This window comes from Barbus barbus, assembly GCF_936440315.1.
Source record: "Barbus barbus genome assembly, chromosome: 29".
In the NCBI taxonomy this organism is placed as follows: Eukaryota; Metazoa; Chordata; class Actinopteri; order Cypriniformes; family Cyprinidae; genus Barbus; species Barbus barbus.
In genome coordinates, this window is record NC_136757.1 from 1,686,085 (window position 1) to 1,711,577 (window position 25,493).

General features: G+C 38.3%; 1 protein-coding gene across 5 annotated transcripts in view; it reads left to right on the forward strand.

Annotated features, from left to right (window-relative positions):
* Positions 1-25,493, forward strand: part of LOC306849781 (E3 ubiquitin-protein ligase MIB2-like) — a 73,740-nt gene that overhangs the window by 19,722 nt on the left and 28,525 nt on the right. For all 5 annotated transcript variants that reach the window (XM_079385090.1, XM_079385089.1, XM_079385086.1 and 2 more), the window contains exons 2-8: positions 3,950-4,297; positions 5,077-5,248; positions 15,905-16,011; positions 20,039-20,233; positions 20,673-20,815; positions 22,306-22,413; positions 22,698-22,802. In XM_079385090.1, coding sequence (XP_079241216.1) covers positions 3,950-4,297; positions 5,077-5,248; positions 15,905-16,011; positions 20,039-20,233; positions 20,673-20,815; positions 22,306-22,413; positions 22,698-22,802 — 1,178 coding nt within the window. The remainder of the gene's footprint in view (positions 1-3,949; positions 4,298-5,076; positions 5,249-15,904; positions 16,012-20,038; positions 20,234-20,672; positions 20,816-22,305; positions 22,414-22,697; positions 22,803-25,493) is intronic.

The following is a 25,493-nucleotide window of genomic DNA, read 5'->3' on the forward strand; positions in this document are numbered from 1 at the left end:
AATGCAACATGACACATTTACAACCCATTTTGTTTTTGTGATGTTACAATTGAAGTGAAACGAGGCATTCAGTGAGAGAAATGTAGATTGTGATTTAGTTTTGCAGTCAGTTGTAAAGGACTACTGCACCTACTGCTTATAAGGGCAAAAGATTAAAAAGACCATTTATTGTTCTTTAAGAACATGTGCTTGATGATTTGTGCACAGTTACAACAGGAGCCTGTATTGAGAAGAACTAGGTTCAGTTTTCTGTTGACTTTAAATACTGTCCAACAGGATTTATTCAGTTATTTATGAAGTATAATGCACATATTTGTACAAGTAAAAAGCAGATTATATTATTATGTATTGATTTCCTTACAGTTCCCTTTTTAAATTACTTTTTACAAAGTGTTTTGTACTTATTTTCTTTACCAAAAGTAATTTCATCCAATACATTTCTTAATTTCGGTCGATACGATATAATTCCGATATCGATATGAACACTATTAAAAAAGTCTCATAAAAACCGCCAAGAACACCCACAACAGATGTCTGTACCTACAAACTTATGAAACATGAATTTGCCAAGTCTATGAAACCTCCTCCTATAAAACTATATCATATTTTAGAAAAAAACCCAGCACAAATAAATGAATGTTCATCTTTTATTTGTATTTAGCTTCATACAAACAAGAAATGTGAAATCACTGTCAAATAAATATCTCACTCACCTTATTAATATTAATATCTTTAACTTCAATCTATACATACACTACCAGTCAAAAGATTTTGAACAGTAAGATTTTTTAATGTTTTTTTAAAGAAGTCTCTTCTGCTCACCAAGCCTGCATTTATTTGATCCAAAGTACAGCAAAAGCAGTAACATTGTGAAATATATTTACTATTTAAAATAACTGCTTTCTATTTGAATGTAATTTATTCCTGTGATTTCAAAGCTGATTTAACATCATTGCTCCAGTCTTCAGTGTCACATGATCCTTCAGAAATCATTCTAATATACTGATTTTATAGCAGCTCAAAAAACATGTTTTATTAGTATTATGATGTTGAAAACAGCGGAGTAGATTTTTTTTTCAGGTTTCTTTGATTAATGGAAAGTTCAAAAGAACAGCATTTATCTGAAATGGAAATATTTTGTAACATTATAAATGTCTTTATCATAAATGTATTAATTTATATACCCCCCCCACAAAAAAATTAAATAAAAATATATATACACATACAGTGCCCTTCAAAAGTATTGCAACAGTAAAGACAAGATTGCTCTGTTGTCTGTGGAGTCAAGACATTTTCAAATATGATTAAAAGATGAATATGAGACAAAACTACAGAATGTCACATTTTATTATTAGCCGTTTCAACACATACATGTTTTACCAGCTAAGAAGATCAGTACTTTTAGAGTTCATCCCTCTATCTGATGTGAGCATAAGTATTGGGACAGTTGAACATAAGGCAGATATTAAAGATTAAAAGCTATTATTTAGTTGCAGATCCCTTGCACACAATCACAGCAGTGAGTCTGTGACCCATAGACATCACCAGACTCTTGCTCTCATCCTTTGTGCTTTTTTGCAAACTCTAATCTTTCCTTTCTATGTTTGGTGCTGGTCAGAGGTTTGCATCTTGCTGTGTAGCATCTGTAATTCTGTGTCAAAGTCTCCTGAGGACAGTAGATTGTCAGAGCATCACCACAGCTTTCTGGAAGTTGTTGCTGATTTTACAGACACGTCTTTTAGGGGTCCTTTTCACAGCTTTTATGATTTGTCTGTCATCAACTACTGTTGTTTTCTCAGCCGATCAGGTCGTTGTTGGTTGCTGGTGTCGCTGGTGGTTTCCAAACTCTTGATTTCTCCATGCCCTTTGTTTTTGCTAGAGCTCTAACTGACTTCCTCTTTTCTTTTAACATCCAAACTACTTGCTTTTCTCTCAAAGTCAGCTCCCTCATCTTCATCCTGGTTTGTGTGTCATCATCGAATGCAGAAGTAATGGATATAACTGATAAACACATTCCCTGCTTTTAATGTCTGAAGAATTAATGCAACAGGACACAGCTGATCACTTAGAAAGACCTGAGAGGCTACTGCTCCAATACTTATGCTCACATCAGATAGAGGGATGAACTCTAAAAGTGCTGAACTTCTTAGCTGCTAAAACATGTATGTGTTGAATCACCCAATATTCTTTTGTCTCATATTCATCTTTTAATCATATTTGCAAATGTCTCGACTCCACAGCCAACAGAGCAAGTATAGTGTATAATGTTACAAAAGCTTTTTATTTCAGATGAATGCTGATCTTTGGATCTTTCTATTCAACAAAGAATCCTGGGAAAAAAAAAGTACTCAACTGTCTTAAATATTGATGATGATGATGATAATAATAATAATAATCAGAAATGTTTGTTGAGCAGTAAATCAGTATATTAGAATGATTTCTGAAGATCATGTGACACTGAAGACTGGAGTAATGATGCTGAACATTCAGCTGCAGATCACAGAAATACATTACAGCTTAACACATATTCACATAGAAAACAGACATTTTCAATATGTGATGAAGCAAGTACCACGACTCGCTTCAGGGGGAGGGGAAAAGGGAATGTGAGTCCATGAAAATACAAAAATCGTGCAGGGTGTAATTTATTTACAGTGCCAATAATCCAGACGGCCCACAGTGGTATATTTTTGTGCACACCTGTATATATTCTTCAAAGTACCAAATTAACAACAAATAGAAAAATAAAGATGAAAACTATATTTACAAACACACACCATATCCACAATATACAAAAAAATAAGGGTTTGCTTGAGGTACCACTGTAACACTCTCGCCGACTTGGTTAACAAGCGCTATGTGTGAGTCTGGCCTCCCTTTTTATAGGCGCAACGCACTCTGTGCCTTTAAAAGCAGGCGCCCTCTGTCGCGTTCACCCCCGAAAGACCGACTACTTCCTGACAAACAAACACTCGAATGTAAACACAAGGACAAAAGACAAGATGCGGATAATGAGTGTGTGTGTGTGAGGTGAATGGGTATGCGACGGTGGAAACTGTGATGTGGAGAAATGTCCGTGGGCGATCGGTTCATCACGTGCACTCACTTTGCTGAACGCAGAAATAACAGGTGAGGGAGGGGGAATGGAGAATGTGTGTGTGTAAGTGTGTGAGTGTGTGTGTGTGTGTGTGTGTGTGTGTAAGTGTGTGTTCAGGCCAGTGCCGCTCCCTCAGCAGTGGCAAACAGGTGCTTTGTCAAACAATAGTAAAAATATTTCAGAATTTTACTGTTTTTGCTGTACTTTGGATAAAAATAAATACAAGCTTTGTGAGCAGAAGAGACTTCTATAAAGAAAACAAAAAAACATGACAATCTTACTGTTCAAACACTTTTGACTGCTAGTGTAGGCTCATTACTCTTATAGATTGAAACAAATGTGCTTCAGCCAGGATAAAGAATATGAAAAGTGCTCCGAGTTGCTGAGCAACAACAGAAACACGTTGCTGGAGACGGGCTTATTACTGAAAATGCAAACTGATTCTCTGCCAGCAGGAGGCGCTTTGAGAGCGGCAGAAGTAGCGGTTTCCCCGGTAATGGCTGTAATCAAATATTTAGATATTTTTGCACCCTCAGATTCCAGGTTTTCAAATAGTTGTGTATCAGCCAAAAAGCTTATTTATTTAGCTTATGTATAAATCTCAATTTCAGAAAATTGACCATTACGACTGGTTTTGTGGTCCAGGGTCACACATTTGATAGATATCTTTAAATAAATCTTGCATCTAAAGTTTTGGTCAGTGGCCCACTAATAATCGTGTTAGATAATGGTGATTTATAATATTGACCAAAATAATTCTGATTAAAATTTTTGTCATAATGGAGCATCCCTGCTTGATGCTGAAAGGTGAGAGCTGGAGAACTGATTGTCTCTGTCCTTGTGTGTTTGCAGTCACCCCTGATCTGTCTCCAGAGACCCTTCCGCTCGCGGCGCCTCGACCCCCAGCAGCCACCGCCGGCCCGCGAGCGCACCGCAAGCACAGCGAGGGCCACAGCGGGCAGCCGGCGCGCGGCAGCATGGAGGTGGGCATGCGTGTGGTGCGCGGCGTGGACTGGAAGTGGGGGAACCAGGATGAAGGAGAGGGGCACGTGGGCACGGTGGTGGAGATCGGCCGGCAGGGCAGCACCACCACGCCCGACAAAACTGTGGTGGTGCAGTGGGACAGCGGGACGCGTACAAACTACCGCACCGGATACCAGAGCGCCTACGACCTGCTGCTGTACGACAACGCACAGATCGGTGAGACCCAACACCTCCTCCAGTTCCAGCCATGCTAAACACTGCAGCAGCTGCAGAAGCTTATACAGCGCTGGCCAAAATCATCACAACACTAGTATTTCACCAGCTAAAAAATGGGTTTAAGTCAGTTGTTTGTATCTTTTGCTGTAGTGTGTCTGTAGGAAATATCAGTTTACATTTCCAAACATTCATTTAGCCATTAATTGTAATAATCCAGTGAGATGTTAGTGATCTGATCTGATCATCATCAGTCTGTCTGGAATGACATGAAGAAACAGAACAAACTGAGACAGATTGTGAACTGTGTCTCCAAGATGCTTCAAGAAACCTACTTCAAGATGCTTACTGGCTTTAATAGTTACACCACAGTTCTGTGCATCCCTCAACTGATTATGTGTCTTTCAGATGAACGAGATCAATGTCTGTCTCTCAAACTGCATGACATTACTATGAATGAGATGCGTTGCTTCTTTCCTTCCTTCCTTTTTATCTTTCAGCAGGAGACTGTGGCTGTTGTGTTTATAAGGAAATGCTTAATGCTTTTGCCGCATCATTAAATCAGTCTCATCTGCCTCAAACGACGTGTTTCTGATTAATGGAGCGAAAGCCTCGGGAAAACAGACATGCAGACAGACGTGAGCGTGTTCAGAGACTCGCTGCGCTGCTGTCGTCTTCAGCGTTTGCTGGATTCTAGCAGAAGATGACCTTATGAAATGAATTAGACGTGCTGATCTTTCATTTAATATACCCTTGTGTTCACTTCCCTTTCTTCCTCGTAGGTGTCCGACATTCAAACATCATCTGTGACAGCTGTAAGAAGCACGGCATCATGGGAATGCGCTGGAAGTGTAAGGTGTGTTTCGACTACGACCTGTGCACTCAGTGTTACATGAACAACAAGCACGACCTGATGCACCCCTTCGAGCGCTACGAGACGGCGCATTCGCACCCGTGAGTCTTCTGTCTGTTCTCTGCATGACTCTGTTCCCGCTAGCCTTGTCTAAATGTCAGCCCACTGCTCTCATTCTCATAGAAACATCAGCAAGCATAAGCGTTCTTTTCTTTTCTGATGCAGGACAAAAGACAGATTCTGTTATACACACAATTCAGTGGAAGAGGAATTAAAATATGTTTTGTAAAGTGGGATTCAGTTCTTTATATTTATTAATTAAAAAAAAGAATAATAATAATGTTCTATTCTTAGTACCCCGTAGAACATGGCCTGCATTTACCTAAAGCAGTGGTTCTTAACTTTTTTTACTCCAAGACCCCTCTTCTCCAAATCAATATTGCAAGACCCCCAACCTTTTCTAATAACTGAAACCTTTGTATTCTAGTGTTATTACTTTTCAGTTCCATGTAATTATTTATAAACGAAACAAATTCAAGATAGATTTAAACATTCCATGTTCTTTTTTGCAAACATACTTTGCAGAAATGTCACTGCAGATATTCTGTACAACTTAAACCTACGTAAAGCTCAATTATACAGTAATTTTAACAACATGGAGATACCAAAGGACTGCATATAAACTACGGATCCATTCAGAATCACTAAGCATACCAAAATACTAATGAAAAATGAGACCATTCTGAAAGTGGAAACTCGGCGATCTCGACGTCATCAGTGAATAGTTCCTCTGTCAGAACAAGCTGTTTGGAGCTTCTGATGCCCATATGTACATCAACACCACAGATCCTCTCAAACTCGCTGTATACAACTATGTGAATTTACTGAACTGTCAAGCAGAAATATGTCATAGTGATCAGTGCGCCGATTCGTTTGCGCATCAATAATAACAGACACGCGCACGCCTAATGTACTCCTGTAGGTCACTGTAATCATCTTTATCTTGATTATAGTCGGCATCCATCAAAACTTGACTATTACAACAGTGGCTTGCTTTATCCAGCCGAGAGCTTTATCATATGCTCATGCAGCGGTCAGGTGTTTTGAACCGCTGTTCAGTCTGTGTTTCACAAACGGCTTGAGCTGCTTCGAAACATTGAATATCACAGAATACATAGAGAGGTGGTGCTGTTATTCATTTATATATATTTTTAAATTATAAGTACGTCTCGCATCCACACCCCCCTCGTTGAGAACCACTGACCTAAGCTTATTTAAATGATGTGTGATCTACCAGCATTGCCTTTGCGATCGACTGGTAGATTGCGATTGACCTATTGGGCACCCCTGAGTTACAGTGTGTTTCACTGTTTGTGTGTGTGCTTAAAATATCCAAGCCGGTCTCCAGTCTCAGCTGTGCTGCTTGTCTTGGTACACGATTAAAAAAAACATCTTCAGGAGAGAGAGAGAGAGAGTAATGGTCTGGAACACACACACACACACACACTCACACTCACACACACTCACACACACTCACTCACACACACACACACACTCACTCACTCACACACACTCACACTGCCACCAGCAGGTGCTTAAAGGCATAAACACCCTCATTTTACTCTGCCATTAACAGAGAGAGAGAGATCCACACAAATACAGCCGTGCACCACTTCACTGCGTCACCATATCTATTTATACTGTTATTCAGGAAATAGTTTGGATTATCTCTAGGGATGTGCAGTACGGCTTAAAATCACATCTTGACATTTTTTCATGCTTTGTTTTTCAATCAGAGGAATCTTTACTGCACTCGGCAGAGTTCTGGTACAGGAATCAGAATTGATTCGTTCTTCGTTCTTGATTCAGTGTTCTGGTCCGAGAATCGTTCGTTCTTTCGTCACGTGAGAGCCACATGTGCTATATTAGTTCACCTCCTGAGTCCCTACTTCTGTCTGGTCTGTTCCAAAATACAGACATGCAAAATATACAACATTTATTATCGCACTGTTATTAATATCATTATAAATATTGAGCACAATAAAGCTGAAACACTGCTTTAATGCATGTGCGCATTGAGGAAAACAAGTTCCCTATGAGCTAAATTTGGCCATCATTTCTAATACAGTATTTCAAAAGAACCCATAACTCGGGACCAAACTAATCATTTCTGTTTCCTGTGCATACTTGACAGAAGAACGAACGACTCAGACCATGAAGGGTCAAAGATCCAAGTCAGTAGAGTGATGCATCTTCCCATCACTGCTTTAGTACTGATATCTCTGCTGTGTTATGTGCTGCACTGCCGTCTATCGATGTAGATAAGCGTGATCATCTCCGAGTTGCATGTAAATACTAGTGAGTTTTACAGATCGTTAGCTGTCTAACAAAAGTGAAGCAACTTAAGCATCAGTACACTACTAATCTTTCCATCTTGTTTTCTACCATACCAATGTTTACACTAATTTTTCTGTCGTTTTTACTTTGACCTTTTCTGCTGCTTTGGCCGTACATGTACTTTTTCTGCCTTTCTGAAGACATATTAAACGCACTGTTCAGTACTGACACTTATTTCCCTGCTCATTCATTGGAATGTGATGTGATCTGCTCCAAGAGTGCTGATATCAAGCGTAACAGAAAATAAATGTGAAAACACTTCCTGGCCTGTCATATGGTTTTTCACATAGTTTTGTCCACTGTAGTCTATGTATAAAAAGCTGCTAAAAACTCAATGTAGAAACTAACGTATGGTAGGATTTTTAGCTCTGGTTGAACGTCTCTGATCACACTTCAAACTAGGGCTGAAACGATTAGGTGACATTATCAGCAATGTCGACAATAGAAAAATTATTTAAATCGACAAATACTTTTGTTGTCGAGTAGTCGCTTGATCTCATATGAGCTAATGTAAGAGCCTGCAATACTGAGGTTTGACCAGTGTGGCGGCGCTGTAGAGCAAGACTGTAATTGAGCCCTCCTGGATGCAGTTCAAGAGAAGACACGGCTCTTCAAAGCAAACACAGCCCAACCTGAAGCTGCCTAGCAGTGTTTGGATAAATGTGTGAATATACGCTTTCCTCTCAATAATAAAATAAACACAACATAAAGTGACAGCGGTGAGAAAGCAGCAGTTAAGCAATCTCAGCGATGTGGATGTTTGTTCAGTACTCCAGTAAAGTACAGTCACCTCACATTTATTAACAATATATAGTACTTTATGTAGTAGATAGCAAGCATCTTTACAGTCAGTATCAGTCAGAATTACTTGATTTTCTGTTATAAAGCAGCGCTCCAGTGTGAAGCTAGCTACTGATAAAATCTTTTATTAGCGGGAACAAATATAATTTCATTGAAGTGCTAGTTTGGTTTACAGAGATCAAAGCTTGATCTAGGACTGTTTTGATCATAACCCTATAAAAGGTATTTTAAGAGAGATTATGTTGTGAATAAAACAGTTTATCCAAAAATAAAACATCACTTACCTTTTATTTTGTTTCTTATCCATATGATTTACAAAAGGAGATATTAGGCATAATAATTAAATGGTGAATGGTTTTGCTGTCATCTCATTTTGTGCGCCAAATATATGCATTATTAGTATAAATTAATTGTATAACAATTGTAATTACATAATATGATTTTCAAAAGCTGAAGTGATTACCTTTATTTATTTGTTAAATATGTATAACTCAATATTTTAACTAACTGTAAAAGCTGAATAATCAATCAAAGTCTACTGATTAATCAGTGAAATAATGATTATTTTGATGAATTGATTAGTCATTCTAATAATTGATTACCAAAACAATGCTTTGTTGGAGCCCTATGGCAGTGCTCACGGCTCACACGGTCTTCAGTGTTAAACTTTCACAGCTTGGTACTGGAGCGAGTTGATCGCGCACAGTTGTGTTCAAATATATAACACTGCCTTAATGAAAGTGAATAATGGGCAAATATTTCCATTTTTCAAATATAGTGGAAACATTACACATTCAATTCTAAATCAAAGTATTAAGAGATTTTATGAAGTCTGTTTTTGTTTTTTTACAGGAGGCAAAAAATATAAATATGAACTGTTTAAAAAATAGCAGTATCAATATTTCTCTCTTCAAACTCAAACACTTAGAAACTAAAGATATTTTTTTAAACTTCAATTTAAATGACTGAACTAATATTTAGTTGCATAAGCATTGTTTTTGCATCGAGTCAACCAGCTTCTGGCACCTTGAAGCAGGTATTTCAGCCCAGGAAGAACCAACTGCGTTCCACAGTTTCTGTGAATGTTTGGGTTTTATTCAGAAACTACATTTTTAATGTCACAACACAAGTTTTCAGCTGGGTAGAGGTCAGGGGATCTGGGTGCAGATGGACACCGACACACACACTTGAAGCAATCGTGTGTTTCTTTTAATGACAGAAGTCAATATAACAAATGAACAATTATTTGAACTGTACATTGAACTAAACATTGGAACATTTCTTTTTATGACAATTATGATATGGCCCTATGAAATCTCTTTTTTTTTTTTTTTTTTTTTTTTTAAATTCCGTAATTTTTTCTAAATTCTGTTTTTTTTTTCAATTTAAATTTTTCTAGATTCTGTTTTTTTATGGTTAATTTAAATTGTATTAATCAAAAGCATGTCTAATTAATTCAAATCATGAAACTTATACAATTCAACATAAATTTATTAAAAGTTTAACAAAAATGGCATGTTTAGGGCCCTTTGAAATGTCTTATTTTTTTCTCACCTTATGTTTAATTGTTACCAAATTCTGGGTTTTAGCATGTCTAATTATTTGAACGAATAAAAACAACTTTTGTTTATTCTTAATAACAGCCTTATAAATTCTGTGTTCAATGAAATGAAGGCATACTACATTAATTTATCTTTTAATTAATGAAAATTAATCATTTTATTTCAGCGAGAGACGCTGAAAACACCGCGAGCGTCACGTGCTTCAGTGTGTGTGTGTGTGTAGTAAACAAAACCGCGCGTTTGCGTCATTCATTCACACAGAGACACGCAGAACATGCAGGATTCATGTTTAAATCTTATTTTTGCGGCTTTAAGGCAGGGTAAGCGATTTCTAAAAGCCAATGTGGATATTTGAAATCACCAAAACAAACACGCCCCTACCCCAAAAGGGTTTCGCCTAGGGTTCCAGAATTGGATACTTAAGGTCAGGAATCAGATACTTGTTGTCAAATTAAAATTTCGATTCCACCTATCGATCCCTATGCTCTTTTTTTTTTCTTCATCTGTGATGACCGGTGTGACCTAGCGATCTGCCAGGACCTTGCTCGCTAATCTAAGCGCTCCAAAGTTTTGCTGCATTTGCGATCAGAAGCCAAAAAAGCTGAGTATAATATCTGTGATAGCTAAACATGTTGCAAGATTAAAATAGAGTACATCTCCTTTTGAAAGTAATTTGACACTTCAAATGAAGATTTATCGATTACATTGTTACGCCAGTAGGTGACGAAAAGAGTCTGTTAGAATGCATTTGTCTTTGAAACATACAAGAGATTCGTTCAAGGACGCTGATTCATCCAGTAATGAAGCAAGTACATTCTGAGTGAGTCATTCATAAATTACATGTGATTTTGTTTAGTTGTCTAATATGGTTTTTCTTCAGAATCATGAGAGAACCACAAGTTCCACTGGGAAAAAAACTCAATTTATCCAGAATCATGCAGTTCTATTTTGCACACAAACAGCTCTTAAAGAGTCCAGTTTTTATGTAGCTGGCTGATTTTTGTCCATGGTATTCAGCTCCAATAAATGGTTTGCAAAAAAGAGACGCAGGATAAATGTTTGATATCATTATTTAATCACATTGGAATCGAAACTGGGAATAAAAAAAAATCGGAATCGATAAAATTCAAACGATACCCAACTCTAGTCTCGCCCCTATTTTTTCAGGTTACTGATGGTGTACTGCTATTTTGTTTTTTGAGGACAACTGTATTCAGCAGCTCTCTGTCAGAGGTCAAAAAAGAGGAACAAGGAACAAAAGTTGTTAATCGGCCAACGCAGCTACTAGTTAGCTTCTGTCACGCTGTCTTCTGTAATCTTTCTGGTGTCAAACACGGATGCTGTTACTGTAGAAGAGTGTCTTTCTTACAGTAATATCGCTTTGTCTTTATATATTCATATCAATCTCGTATCACGTTTCTCATGCTCAATGAAATGTAAATTTTATATATAAGGATATTTTGGGAAATTTGAGGTGTTGTAGTAAAATAGCTTGTAATTACAGACTAAACATATGCCAGCGCTGCATGGGGAAATGGAAACGCACAGATTGCTGGCTGAATATGTGTCTGATAAGGTGTTTTCAGTCGTGTAGTGTGACGTCGTCTCTGTGTGTGGCCCGTGGATTACTCCAGTTTCTATGTCAACAGGCTAAAAGAGGACTAACCTTGATCTCTGACTGCTGTTTGACACAGTAGAGCAGTGTCACCAAAGACTGAGCTGAAACACTGATATCAAACTCACTGCATTGATTAAGCAGTGCCGTGTGCAAACAGATGATGCTAGAGAACTTCACAAACTAACTGTTCTGAAACGGTTTTGTCATGACTCTTAACCAGCTGATTTTAGTGATGAAAACTGGCCACCAAAAGTTTGGAATAATTACGATCTTTGACGGTTTTGAAAGGAGTCTCTAAATCTCACCGAGGCTGCGTTTATTTGAGCAAAACTTGGGTAAAACCTTTTGTTCTATGATTAACAGACATCACCGCAGCTGGTTATTGTTGTTTTTAGCTGCTATTACTTTAAGAGCTGCCGCTGCTGAACATGACAGATCTGACATGCTTCATATTTTCTCACAGAGCGCACAGCTGCATTTGTACATGCAATAGCACAGCACGCGCTATGAGCACAGAATAACAGCTGACAGGACAGTGACGTGTTTTTAAAATCTGACCACAGTTCAGTGTTGTTCTGCTGAAGCTCCTCGTTACTGTTTCTGCTTTTGTTTGAATCCCGCCTGGCGCTGAGGTCAAATTGAGTGTGCATCTGAAAAGGCTCCTGTTTGATGTGGTCGCAAAGATGTTCTGCGTCTAAATAAACGCAATTGTTGTCATGAAAAAAGTGACCGAAACAGCAGTTGTGAGTGGGGTGGCCAACCCAAGCCCCACCCCTGCGTTAACTGCATTAAGCATTTCAACATTTCAACATTTAAACTGAAAAAATTACTCTCCTGTTAACGCACTAATTTTGACAGCACTAAAAAAAAAACATTAAATTGATCAAAAGTTAAGTTACAATAATGTATAATGTTACAAAAGATTTCTGTCAAATAAATGCTGTGCAGTTAACTTTCTAAATGATCAAAGTTTCTGCAAAAATATTTTCAGTATTAATAACAGAGCAGCAGTAGAGGAGCGTTCATCACCTGAACTTTTACATTCGACAAAACCTCTGCCATTGTCTTTAAATCCAGATCCATCGTTTCAGAATCTGGAACATAACAAACCTCTGTTCTGCTTAAAAATTGTGCTTGTTCTGTCTTTCATTTGAAAAATATTCTCTTGGCATTATGACCAGAGTTGTCAGGTCTGCGAAACAAAACTCGCCCAGTGGCCAGTCAAAAACAGCCCAAAACCCAATGAGGCATTCTCACATATCAAAACTCAATATATGCCACTGCCATAAATACTTATTTTTACAGTAATTGGGATGTTTCATGCACAGCTTGTAAACCACTAAATAATAACAATCATAATAACAGGAGCTCACAGGTGCTGAATGACTCCCTATCACACAAAACTCATCACGCAGCACAGTTTATCATTGGTAGAGTAAAACAATGGGTAAAATATTCCAATTCATAGCTTTCAGACACGTCTCGAAGACCCAGAGGGCAAAACATCCATAGAACTGCAGCACAAGCATGTCAATTTTCCATCTGTTTCACAGCCCCAAATATTTAAATCACCTCAAAAGAATAAAACAAAGGTATTTCTGAACAAAATGCAACTTTTGGCCATTTGCAATCCATATTAAACACCCGCGGCAATATTTCAATCTTAAACAGTGCGACTTAAAGTGCCATAATATATTTAAAATAGTAATATTAAAAGATCAAATTCAGTAATCTCAATATTAATGATGCATAATTTACACAGGCAAGCAGATGAGAGGGAAGTCGTGGCCTAATGGTTAGAGAGTCAGACTCGTAATCCAAAGGTTGTGGGTTCGAGTCTCAGGTCCAGCAGGGATTGTAGGTGGGGGGAGTGAATGTCCAGCGCTCTCTCCACCCTCAATACCACGACTGAGGTGCCCTTGAGCAAGACACCGAACCCCCAACTGCTCCCCGGGCACCACAGCATAAATGCCCACTGCTCCGGGTGTGTGTTCACTGCTGTGTGTGTGTGTGTGTGTGTGTGTGTGTGTTCACTGCTGTGTGTGTGTGTGTGTGTGTGTGTGTGTGTGTGTTCACTGCTGTGTGTGTGTGTGTGTGTGTGTTCACTGCTGTGTGTGTGCACGTTGGATGGGTTAAATGCAGAGCACGAATTCCGAGTATGGGTCACCATACTTGGCTGAATGTCACTTCACTTCACTATGAGGCTGGAATATGAACTCAATCTGCTTAATGGTTCAGTGTTTTCTTTATAATACTTAACGTGAAACTTTGCACATTGTGTTTATATTCTGGGTTCATCCTCTTGCCTGTACAAAATATACATCATCAATAAAGTGTCCACTGAATCTTGCCTATTAATATCTGCATTTTACTACATTATTACTTGATGCAGTCAAGCTTTAACTGGCGGTTAGTGCAGCTAAGCTTCGTTTTGCCCTCCAGGTGGGCGTTCCTATAAGGGTGTGACGTCACATGAAAACTATCAATACAGCATTTCAGTCAAATGCAGTTTATTCTGTATGTCAAACCTTTAATCTGTGCGACCCTTGGCAACAAACGTTAAGATGCCACGTTTTACTTGATGTTGTCGGTGCAGAGAGAGAGATAACTCGTCCATCTCTGTTGCTTGTGCATAAACAGCGTCTGTGGATTACGTCTTACCTTTGATCTTAGACGCGCACCTGAGACACAAGAGCCACAGACTGCTTAGAGATTTATCCTGATTGTGCTTTAAGCCTTCGAGCCGTGCAGGTGCTGCCATATGGCCAGAGAGCGTTCGTAAGGACGGACGTGACATTACCGCTCCGCACAGCTGACCTTAAGAGAAAATCAAAGCCGAGCAGAGATCTCTGACTTTGCTGACTGTTGACTGTGAATGTGCTGGAGCTGATGGAGTAGGTCTAGCTGGGCAGCCATCCTGCGGATGAATTATGGGAATAGGCAGTTCCTTTGCTCCCCGATCAGATCAGATCTTTACTATAAGGTATGTGCTGTTATTCGTTGTTATTCCACTGAGTTTAGTGCACAGAGTCTTTCGCAACGCACTCTTGAAGAGTTCCCAAGGCTGCTTAATTTGTTGACATAAGACAGCCTTCTGTCATTAGCTGTATTGAGAGCATGTGTTTCCCATTATGCTGCTCTTGTACAAAATCTGTCCAATGTCCTCGAGCACACATTCCCAAATGAGGAACAATGACATACAGTCTTCTCTGACTGTGAGTGTCCTCTCATCGCTCTCAATGAGTGTGAAATCAGTGAATTTGACATCGTTTGCTTTAACAAACCGTCTTTAGCTATGGGCTAATTAGATGTTTGCGGTGCTAGGGTTACTTCTGTGTTTCTTCATGTGATGATTTAATCTGAAGTGACTTACGTTGGGCCCTATGAGTTTATGTATTCATTGTCTATTATTGACAATGTGGAAAACATGGACGGAATCACAGAATCCAGTCATAAAAATGGAATTTACTGCATAACGCAGAATATCACAGAATTTGACATATTTTGGATGAATAAATCAAAAGTAGGTCAGTAGAGTTAAATAGAAACGTGATATGGAAAAAAAGCATTTCATTGGGCCTTAAAATTGTAATTTTTGTTAAACTTTTAATAAATTTCAGTTAAATTGTTTAGGTTTCATGCTTTCAATAAATTTTACAAGCTTTTTTAAATTAATAAAATTTAATTTAACCATTAAAACAGAATCTAGAAAAATTTGAACGAAAAAAAACAGAATTCAGAATAATCTAAACTTAGATTTAAAAAAAATAAAAATAAAACCGAATTTGGGAAAAAAATAAAACGGATTTCATACTTACGATGTATATCGAGCTATAGATTGGGAATTCAACCTTTCCCTGAGCTCTAGAAGACCTACTGCTACTATTATTTAAGCTAATTGAGATTTTTTTTTTGTGATTGGTTGTATTGTGAAAGATGCTGCAGTATACAAATAAATGGTAAATTGGGAATTAGGGGTGTCAGTTTAATTTTGTTTTAGGAAATTCCAAACGTGATTGGCATTTAAAATAATCATCCATTAATCAATAACTTGCATGATTCATTTTCATGACTTCGTGGGGATGTAGTCTATTTTTATCCACAAATTTAATACGTATATCTAAAAAATAAGTGTGTTGATTTTTCCTCAGGTCATTGAATTCTAATATTAATTTTAGTTTAATTTCAGTATTTAACATTAATTGTACTTTTTGTATTAGCATCAGTTATAATGAAAGACTGCAAAGCATCGTTTATTTGTGAAACAAATCAAATTCACAAAGAGAACATTGTGGAAAATAATCTTAATTGGATAAAGCAGATCAGATGTTGAAGGTTTCCTCAGGTTAATAACTCGCTCTTCCTTCTCTCAAACTCAGAGTGAGCTTGACTCCAAGACAGAACCTGTCCAGAATCATCCTGAAAGGAATCTTCCAGGGGGTGAAGGTGGTCCGGGGGCCCGACTGGGACTGGGGCAATCAAGACGGTGAGACTCGCTCGCTAACACCTCTGATTTCAGGTTCAGCCGTGTCTCAAAGGCTTAAAGGAATGTTCTGGATCTGTTCAATGCAGCATCTGTATAGCAACCTGAATTTCATTAGCTAGAAGAGTTGAAGTCTGTGTCATGTTGGACTCTTAGGATGGACATTTGCAGTTTTATCATTGCCTTAAAGGGATAGTTCACACAAACATAAAAGTTCTGTCATTAATTACTCACCCTCATGTCGTTCCAAACCCGTAAGACCTTCGTTCATCTTCTGAACACAAATTAAGATATTTTTGATGAAATCTGAGAGCTCTCTGCCCCTCCATAGACAGCAAGGATCCTAACACCATCAAGGCTCAGAAACGTAGCAAGGACATTATTAAAATAATCCATATGACATCAGCGATTCAACCGTAATTTTACGAAGCTACGAGAATACTTTTTGTGTTCAAAGAAAACAACAAATAACAACTTTATTCAACAATTCGTCTCCTCCACGTCACCCTATAGTGCCATTTTGGAGAGTATAAAAAAGGGAAAGGGAAGTGGTGTGTGGCCAAGTATGATGACCCATACTCTGAATTAGTGCTCTGCATTTAACCCATCCAAGTGTACACTCAGCAGTGAACACACCCCCGGAGCAGTGGGCAGCCAATGCTGCAGCGCCCGGGGAGCAGTTGTGGGTTCAGTGCCTTGCTCAAGGGTCTCACCTCAGTCGTGGTATTGAGGGTGGAGAGAGTGTTGGTTATTCACTCCCCCCACCTACAATCCCTGCCGGCCCGAGACTCGAACCCACAACCTTCAGGATAAGTCCAACTCTATCCATTAGCCACGACTGCCCTAATGAATGTTGTCTAACATACGTAGACAACATATGAAACGAATGTATGTTGATAAGCTGTTTACGTAGTTTATGCATTGATCTGAATGTAAACAGATTATCAGCATACATTCGTTTCATATGTTGTCTGCGTATGTGATACTCTCCAAGAGTCATTATTTTTGTTTTCTTTGCACACAAAAAGTATTCTCGTAGCTTCGTAAAATTATGGTTAAACCCCTGTGGCCGGTTGCACCAGCTAGACGTAAAAAAGCTTTATGTAAGCCATACGCTGGGCTTTGCAATGTCCAGCTTTACGATAAATATTTACACCTATTGCACCAACTAATACTACGATCAGGCACAACAACGATGGCTGAGACGACTTCACGCTACAACGGCTGCAACTAATATAGAACTGAATTGCTCAAGACATCATAGCACATGAAGCCACCGCGCCATGATTTTATTGAGTAAACATTTTCTAACAAGTCCACGTTTTTTATATCTGAAGTCTCCCTGCACATTCCCATGACAGATTTCTTCAAACGAACATTACAAACGAAGTCAGCAGGTTAAGTACAATTTAATGAATGTATGTTTCTCTCTATTTATGATTTTTTTTCCAGCTGATTATCAACTTTATGTAGAATGAATGTCTTTCCTGAAATTTACGTGACATTGCTTTACTGACGTCTTTCTGTGCCTGAAAAAACACATTTATAGTTTGTATTTCGTGATAAAACTGACAGAATTTGAAAGCTGATACTTTATTTCTGATTAAAAGTAACAAAGCACAAAGCTTACTGCAATTATGGCAGGCACGCTACGAATAATCAATGGAATTAAAGACATGAAATATTTGGCGTAAGATTTAGTCTCAGACGTAGCACTACATCGAGACATAAATTCTACGCACGACTTAAAGCGCATTTTACGTCCAGCCTAGCCTTACAACCGGGTGTACGTCCAGCTGGTGCAACCGGCCCCAGATGACTTAATGATGTTCTTGCTACGTTTCTGTGGCTTGATCGTGTTAGGATCCTTGCTGTCTTTGCTGTCTCGGATTTGATCAAAAATATCTTCATTTGTGTTCTGAAGAGGAATGAAGGTCTTGTGGGTTTGGGATGACATGAGGGTACTACTAATAGTAATTAATGACAGAATCTTCATTTTTGGGTGAACTCTCGCTTTAACCATTTCTGGTCCTGCAGAGTTTAGTTTGAAGAAATGTTTTTAGGAAATTCTGGTTGAAACGGTTGAAACTCTCCAGGATCAGGAATCAGAAAGTTTTTTTGGAAAGGAAAGTGACTTTGTTGTTGTTTTTTCGCATTATATGTGAGATGTAAGATGTGAAGACTTTATGGCAGATCAGATGTTTGAGCTTGTGATGCTTTATCATCCGTTGTGCTGTTTCTATAAACACTTGCACATGTTCTCGTGTGAAGGTTGTGTTTTAACATGTATAATCACTTCAATGACGAATGAGTCAAAATGCCCATGTGGAGCTCATCGAGTGATCCCTGCAGACGTCTGTAGACAGTGAGCTTCTCTTCCTCTGAAAGCATATTCTGGCTGTCATCGCTGTGGCGTTAGTGTTGGTTAGCTGTTGCTGAACACTTGTGTTAGTTGGTGGTGGTTGTTATTAATGTTCATATTTCACCCAAAATCAAAAGAGAAAGTAACAAAGGTTTCCATTAAGAAAATTCAAACTTTTCTTAGGGTTTAAGACATTAAGATGTTTGCATCATGACATTTTCATTGCGACCATGCACGTATTTTACATAAAGAAAATGAAGTCTACTTTTAGGACTATTGAGATATTTTCAAAATAAGATTAAGAAATGTTATGATTAGAATTGGCTGGTCATAAAATATATTTGTTTTTCTTTATGCAAAATATGACTGCTTATTTGGTGTGATTTTGGGGTAAATCTTGAGAGGTTTTGTGAGATCTGTCTGTGTTTGCCATAGCTTTTTGAGCATTTTGTTGTACTCTTGTTGTTTGATTATCCTTTCATTGTGAAAAGTGAAATACATTGGCTTTGTTCAGGTTAAGTATTCAGATGTCATAACTCTTATTTGATTGACAAATGACATTAGATGTTGTGATGACTGGCTTTGGTGTGTTTTGGTTGTTACACCTCTTTACTCCGATCCAGTGTCAGAAACAGGCAGTATTTGCTCCCTGGAGTTGATTTTATTCTTTTCACACAGGCATATTTTTATCCAGTCACATGAAACTCAGTTTGAAATAGAATTATGACTGATACTTGTATAAGCCAATCAACATCACATTCAAAAATAGCTGTAATTGGTAAGAACACAGTAGCATGATAACTTTGCTTACATGACTCTATGAAGAGGAGACTTAAGCTGCTAAAGTTCTTCCAGTAAGTGTTTACTGCCTGGTTTTGTGTTTATCTGCTCATAAACGATGTGTGTAAGGTACTGCTAAGCTTGTCGTCGCGGTCAGCTCCAGCACACACCCTCACGTCACCGGCTCTGGCTCTCTTCACACTCACGTAATGTTAAGGGCCTAATAGCAGTTTTCTGCCATTCACACAGACAATGGTGATAATTTGAAGTTATTTTTTTTTAAACCAAATCCCAGTCAAAATGTAACTTGTCTCACATTTTGGGAGTGTTTAAAGTTTTCCATGGAAAACCACTTCAAATCAAAACAAAAGCATGCACATCCCTGGAAAAACTCTCCAGCAGGGTGTTTGGCAAAAAAATGATCATGAAAATAGAAAAAAGTCAGCACACCTGGGCTGGGCTTTAATAACAGACTATCACATAAGATATTCTGCTATTACATTTTTGTATTTTTGGAGCCCCGGTGTGCTGATTTTTCTATTTTCCTGAAAAAAAGAATGTGACCGAATATCTAAAAATTTAGCGTATAAACCCGCAGGCATTTTCTACACAATTAAAAAAATTTCTAGACAATTTTTTTGCACTCTCATTTTTACATAGCTGAAATATTTTAGTTCCTTTCAGATGCATTTACTGACCATGCTCTGCTCTGATCTGATATTTCTAATTTCTTTCAGACAAAGTGCCTGCATGCTGATTTTTAAACCTTTTTTTCAAAGTTTTCTCCCGTCTCTCAAGCTTATATAATTCAAAGGCTGCTGACGTTGGTCTGAGTCTCCTCCCCTGTGCTACTTCTGTGTGTGTGTGTGTGTGCGTGCGCGCGAGCAGGAGGTGAGGGGAAGGTTGGGAAGGTGGTGGATATTCGTGGATGGGATCAGGAATCAGGTCGTAGCGTGGCTAGTGTCACATGGACCAATGGAACCACAAACGTGTACAGAATGGGCCACAAGGGCAAGGTGGATCTGAAATACGTGTCGGATGTGCTGGGAGGATACTACTACAAGGAGCATCTGCCCAAATTAGGTAAGAGCGGCAGTAAAACACAGCCAGCGAGTGATATTATTTTGTGCAGTTATTGCAATATATTATGTAATATTATTTTAAATATTCAATAATTGTGTCACTCAAAAAAGCAATGAAAAATACCACACACTCAGATGAATAAATGAACCATTTCAGAACAAACCGATTCATTAAATTGTTACCGGCCATGCTGATTTGTACCTTAGTTCAATATTATAAAATATTTTGATGTACTGTTTTGTCACGTTACATTGTAGCCTACTGAGAAATGTAGTGATGGTACTTTTGCTCCCCAGCGCTGGTGTTTGATGGCATTTTATTTGATGTGTGCGTGTGTTCGTGCGTGTGTTACTGTGTGTGTGTGTATGTGTGCGCGCGTTATTGTTTGTGTGTGTGTTATTGTGTGTGTGTGTGTGTGTGTGTGTGTGTGTGTGTGTAGGCGAGCACGCGGAGCTGCAGCGGCAGGAGAGCGCAGACAGTCACTCGTTCCAGCAGGGGGATAAGGTCAAGTGTCTGCTGGAGGTGGATATCCTCAGACAGATGCAGGAGGGTCACGGCGGCTGGAACCCAAAAATGGCAGAGGTGAAAATCAGCTGTTCACTTTTTAATATATGTTTCTGATTTTAAACCATGTGTTTTTGTAATTCTAGTCATGAGTTGTTTTACTTATTATAATGTTGTTCATAATAACTTTCTTCACGTTTAAAATATCTTTGCATTGACTTGTACCTGGGCCTTGGCTTCTTTTTAGTTGTGATAGTGTCTCTGTCCACATTATGCCTACACTTTATTATAGTATTAAATTTTAGTATTATTATTTATTATAAGTATCTAAGTACTTTATTATATTATTATTCCTAAGACAGTAATCTGTTACTTATGTAATACGGCTGCACTATCAATTTAAAGTAAATGTAAAAATTTGTATTTCACAGTAAGTATATTCATTATTTTTTATAGTAAAATTGCAATACTTATGTCTGAATATCTTTTTTTATCACTTTGTTTTGTGAGATTGACCTATCAAAATGAGAGTTAAAAACATGCATCTCACAAGGTTTGTCATTGTGAGCATTTCACTCACATCTGTGACTAAAAATACATGTGTGCAAACTACAATGCATTTAGGAGCATGTGTGCTAATAAGTTTCCTAAGATTGTATAAAAACAGCTTACTTGTCATTTTAGGGGGTTTTATAATTTGGGGAAGAAAAGTCCTGCAATATGTATAGTTTTTATTTTATTTTTTTCTGGTTAATATCGGTAATTTGATACCACACAGTTTACATGATCTAGCTCTTGATTTTGTTGTTATTATAATTTTTTATTTCTTTGCCATGAGGCAAACATATGTGACCCTGGACCACAAAACCAGTCATAAGTGTCATTTTTTTTAATTGAGATAAAAAAAAAAAGCTGAATGATCTTTCCATTGATGTATGGTTTGTTATGATAGGACAATATTTGTCTGAGATACAACTATTTGAAAATCTGGAATCTGAGGGAGCAAAAAAATCTAAATATTGAGAAAATCTCCTTTAAAGTTGTTCAAATGAAGTTCTTAGCAATACATATTACTAATCATAAATTAAGTTTTGATATATTTACAGTAGGAGATTTACAAAATATCTCCATGAAACATGATCTTAATATCCTAATGATTTTTGTCATAAAAGAGAAATGTATAATTTTGACCCATACAGTGTATTGTTGTCTATTGCTACAAATATACCTGTGTTACTGATGACTGCTTTTGTGCTGCAGGGACACGTATCAAAAATGCGCACGGTAAGAGCATCTACAGTTGTTCACGTTGGCCAAAACACACAAGAAAACGCGTTGTGAAAAAAATATCGTCGGCAATCACAGACATTCACGTTCAGATGGGATTAGTTTTCTCAGAGGATCATAGAGTTTGCCGAAAATAGATTAAAAAGTAAGTCTGTGAAACACACATTTCTCTAACGACCCCCTGTAAAACTAGTCCCGTCCAAACTGGGCTTTAGTCTTGTTTTGCGAAGTGTTTGGTATCAGTGCTTGTGTTTGACTCTGTTGTGTTGTGGTGTTGGTAGTACATCTCCAGAATCGGCACCGTGCACAGGATAACGGACCGCGGCGATGTGCGGGTCCAGTACAGTAACAACATCCGCTGGACCTTCCACCCCGGAGCCCTGACCAAGGCAAGCCCATCCCTCACAGAAACACAGCGTCTGTTTGTTCATCAGGCTATTTTTACTGTGAGCTGTATATATTTAGTTCCTCTCAAGCTCATTCGCAGACCGTCCCTATCGTGAACTGCTTTGTTTGTACAAAAAGCAAGCTGTAAATGGATGTCTGTGCGTGTTTCAGTCTGCTTATGTGTCAGACTGTGAGTTCTGTGCTGGCGATTAGCTGAAGCCTCAGACGACTTTGCCTAATTGGTCTTTAGGAAGTGTGTGTTCCTATAATAGTGGTGTGTGTGCAGGTGAACACGTTTGCCGTGGGTGAGCTGGTGAAGGTGCTGGATGACATTGACAGTGTGAAGAGACTCCAGGTGGGCCATGGAGAGTGGACGGACAGCATGGCTCCAGTAGGTTCCTTTACAGTCAAAATCACATTCATTTGTGCCAGTAAATGACTAACTTCCCAATGTTTTTGTGACTTTTTTTTAAACAAGATTTTTAAAAATATATATTTTAGATGTTTTTTTTTGTCTAGTATTAACCTTAAATGTATTTTATTGCTTCTTTTTAATGGTATGACTATTGTTATTCTGTTTTCAACAGAAAAGATAGCCTTGCTTCTGACATGGCATTAAAAGCAGACAGACAGACAGACAGGCAGGCAGACAGACAGGCAGACAGACAGACAGACAGACAGACAGACAGGCAGACAGACAGGCAGGCAGACAGACAGACAGGCAGGCAGGCAGACAGGCAGACAGGCAGACAGACAGACAGGCAGACAGGCAGACAGACAGACAGACAGGCAGGCAGACAGACAGGCAGACAGACAGACAGGCAGACAGACAGACAGGCAGGCAGGCAGACAGGCAGACAGACAGGCAGACAGAGAGACAGACAGGCAGACAGGCAGGCAGACAGACAGACAGGCAGGCAGACAGGCAGGCAGACAGACAGACAGACAGGCAGACAGAGAGACAGACAGGCAGACAGGCAGGCAGACAGACAGACAGGCAGACAGGCAGGCAGACAGACAGGCAGACAGACAGACAGGCAGACAGACAGACAGGCAGACAGGCAGACAGACAGACAGGCAGACAGACAGACAGACAGGCAGGCAGACAGGCAGACAGACAGGCAGGCAGACAGGCAGACAGGCAGGCAGACAGACAGACAGGCAGGCAGACAGACAGGTTTTAAACAAGAAACAGGAAGAGCAGCAGTTTTGAGAAAAGAAAAAGAAAATGTTAAAAATAGAAATGCAGGTCCATTGCCAAATCATGAGAGATTTACAACAATAAATTAAAAAGTTATTGCAAATTAAAAAGGCTTGATTATGTTTATAAAGGATGTGTTTATAGATCTTTTTAAAGAGATAATATATGTTATCCAGTAATTGCCTTTATAGACTAGATACTAAAAAAAGTTGTGCCATATTTAATTTATTCTTTCATGACTATTCAGTAACTAAACACATTTAACTTGTAAAATAAAAACCAATTCACATATCTGACCCTGGACCACAAAACCAGTCTTAAGTTTCAATTTTTCGAAATTGACATGTATACATCATCTGAGAGCTGAATAAATAATCTCTCCATTGATGTATGGTTTGTTATGATAGGACAATATTTGTCTGAGATACAACTATTAGAAAATCTGGAATCTGAGGGAGCAAAAAAATCTAAATATTGAGAAAATCTCCTTTAAAGTTGTTCAAATGAAGTTCTTAGCAATACATATTACTAATCAAAAATGAAGTTTTGATATATTTACGGTAAGAAATTTACTAAATATCTTCATGGAACATGATCTTAATATCCTAATGATTTTTGTCATAAAAGAGAAATGTATAATTTTGATCCATACAATGTATTGTTGTCTATTGCTACAAATATACCTGTGTTACTCATGACTGCTTCTGTGCTGCAGGGGGTGTATTACAGAAAGATCCTAACTTTAAAATCTTATCTTATCTGTTTGGTAACCATGGTAATTTCAGTTAGGACCACATTCAGGACAAAAGCTATTACAGAACAGCATTTCCTAAGTGTGTTATCTTATCTGAACTACAGATAGGAAAGGGGTATTACAGAAACCTCCTAACTTGACAAAAACCCCTAAAAACTGTCTTAACTTTAGGACCCCACAGCTGTCCTAACTTCAAAATTATTGGAAAGCTAACGGAAAAAAACACTTACAACTGTGCTGTCCGACAATGGTATTACATTTATTAATAGTTGAAAATGAACGAATATGTTTAATGGTAGAGAGTCTCTTGGAGGACCCTGAAGATGTGTTATATTTTGATGATAAAACACTTATAAGTAATTACAGACTGCCGCACAACATATTAGAGTTAGCACAGGAACTGCAACCAGCATTATAGAGACCAACAAAAGAGTCACGGAGCATTACTGGTTGTAGTGCAAGTGACTAATGCCTTACGTTTTTTTGCAAAAGGTGATTTTCAAAGTGAAGTAGCTTCTATTATTTTGCTTCCCTCATCAGCAGCTACTCAGTGTTGGTTGCTTGGGAGCAGAACTGAGAGTGGATTGTCCAGCTTGATTATGCCATTTAAGATTTCCTAACTAGAGATAAGATACTATTTACTACACTAATAAGATAGGATAAGACTCCCAAATCAAGTTAAGATTTGCTTCTGTAATACGAATTAGCAAAAAATCCTAATTTAACATATCATATCTTAAGTGAAGACCTAAGATAAGAAACTTTCTGTAATACGCCCCCCAGGGGCACTTCGCTTTGACAGGGCTGTGCACGCGAGCAGGACAGATACTATAGAGGCTATTCATTCATACAACTTGTTAATTCGCTCCTACGACATATTAATTTGTGGCCACTGTCTGGGTTTCATTAATTTGTTCCCTAGAAAACCCATGAATTTAAATGCGGGAGCAATTTAAGTCATAGTAACGAATTCTTAATTCATGGCCATGAAATCTTTAATTTTCCCCCACATGTTTACCATAGTAAGAGATGCGATTTAAAAAAAAAAAACCAATAAAACAACAATAGATGTGAAACCTGCGAACCTAGAGGGTGAGGCAGTGAGGATTTGGGAAAAAAAACAATAA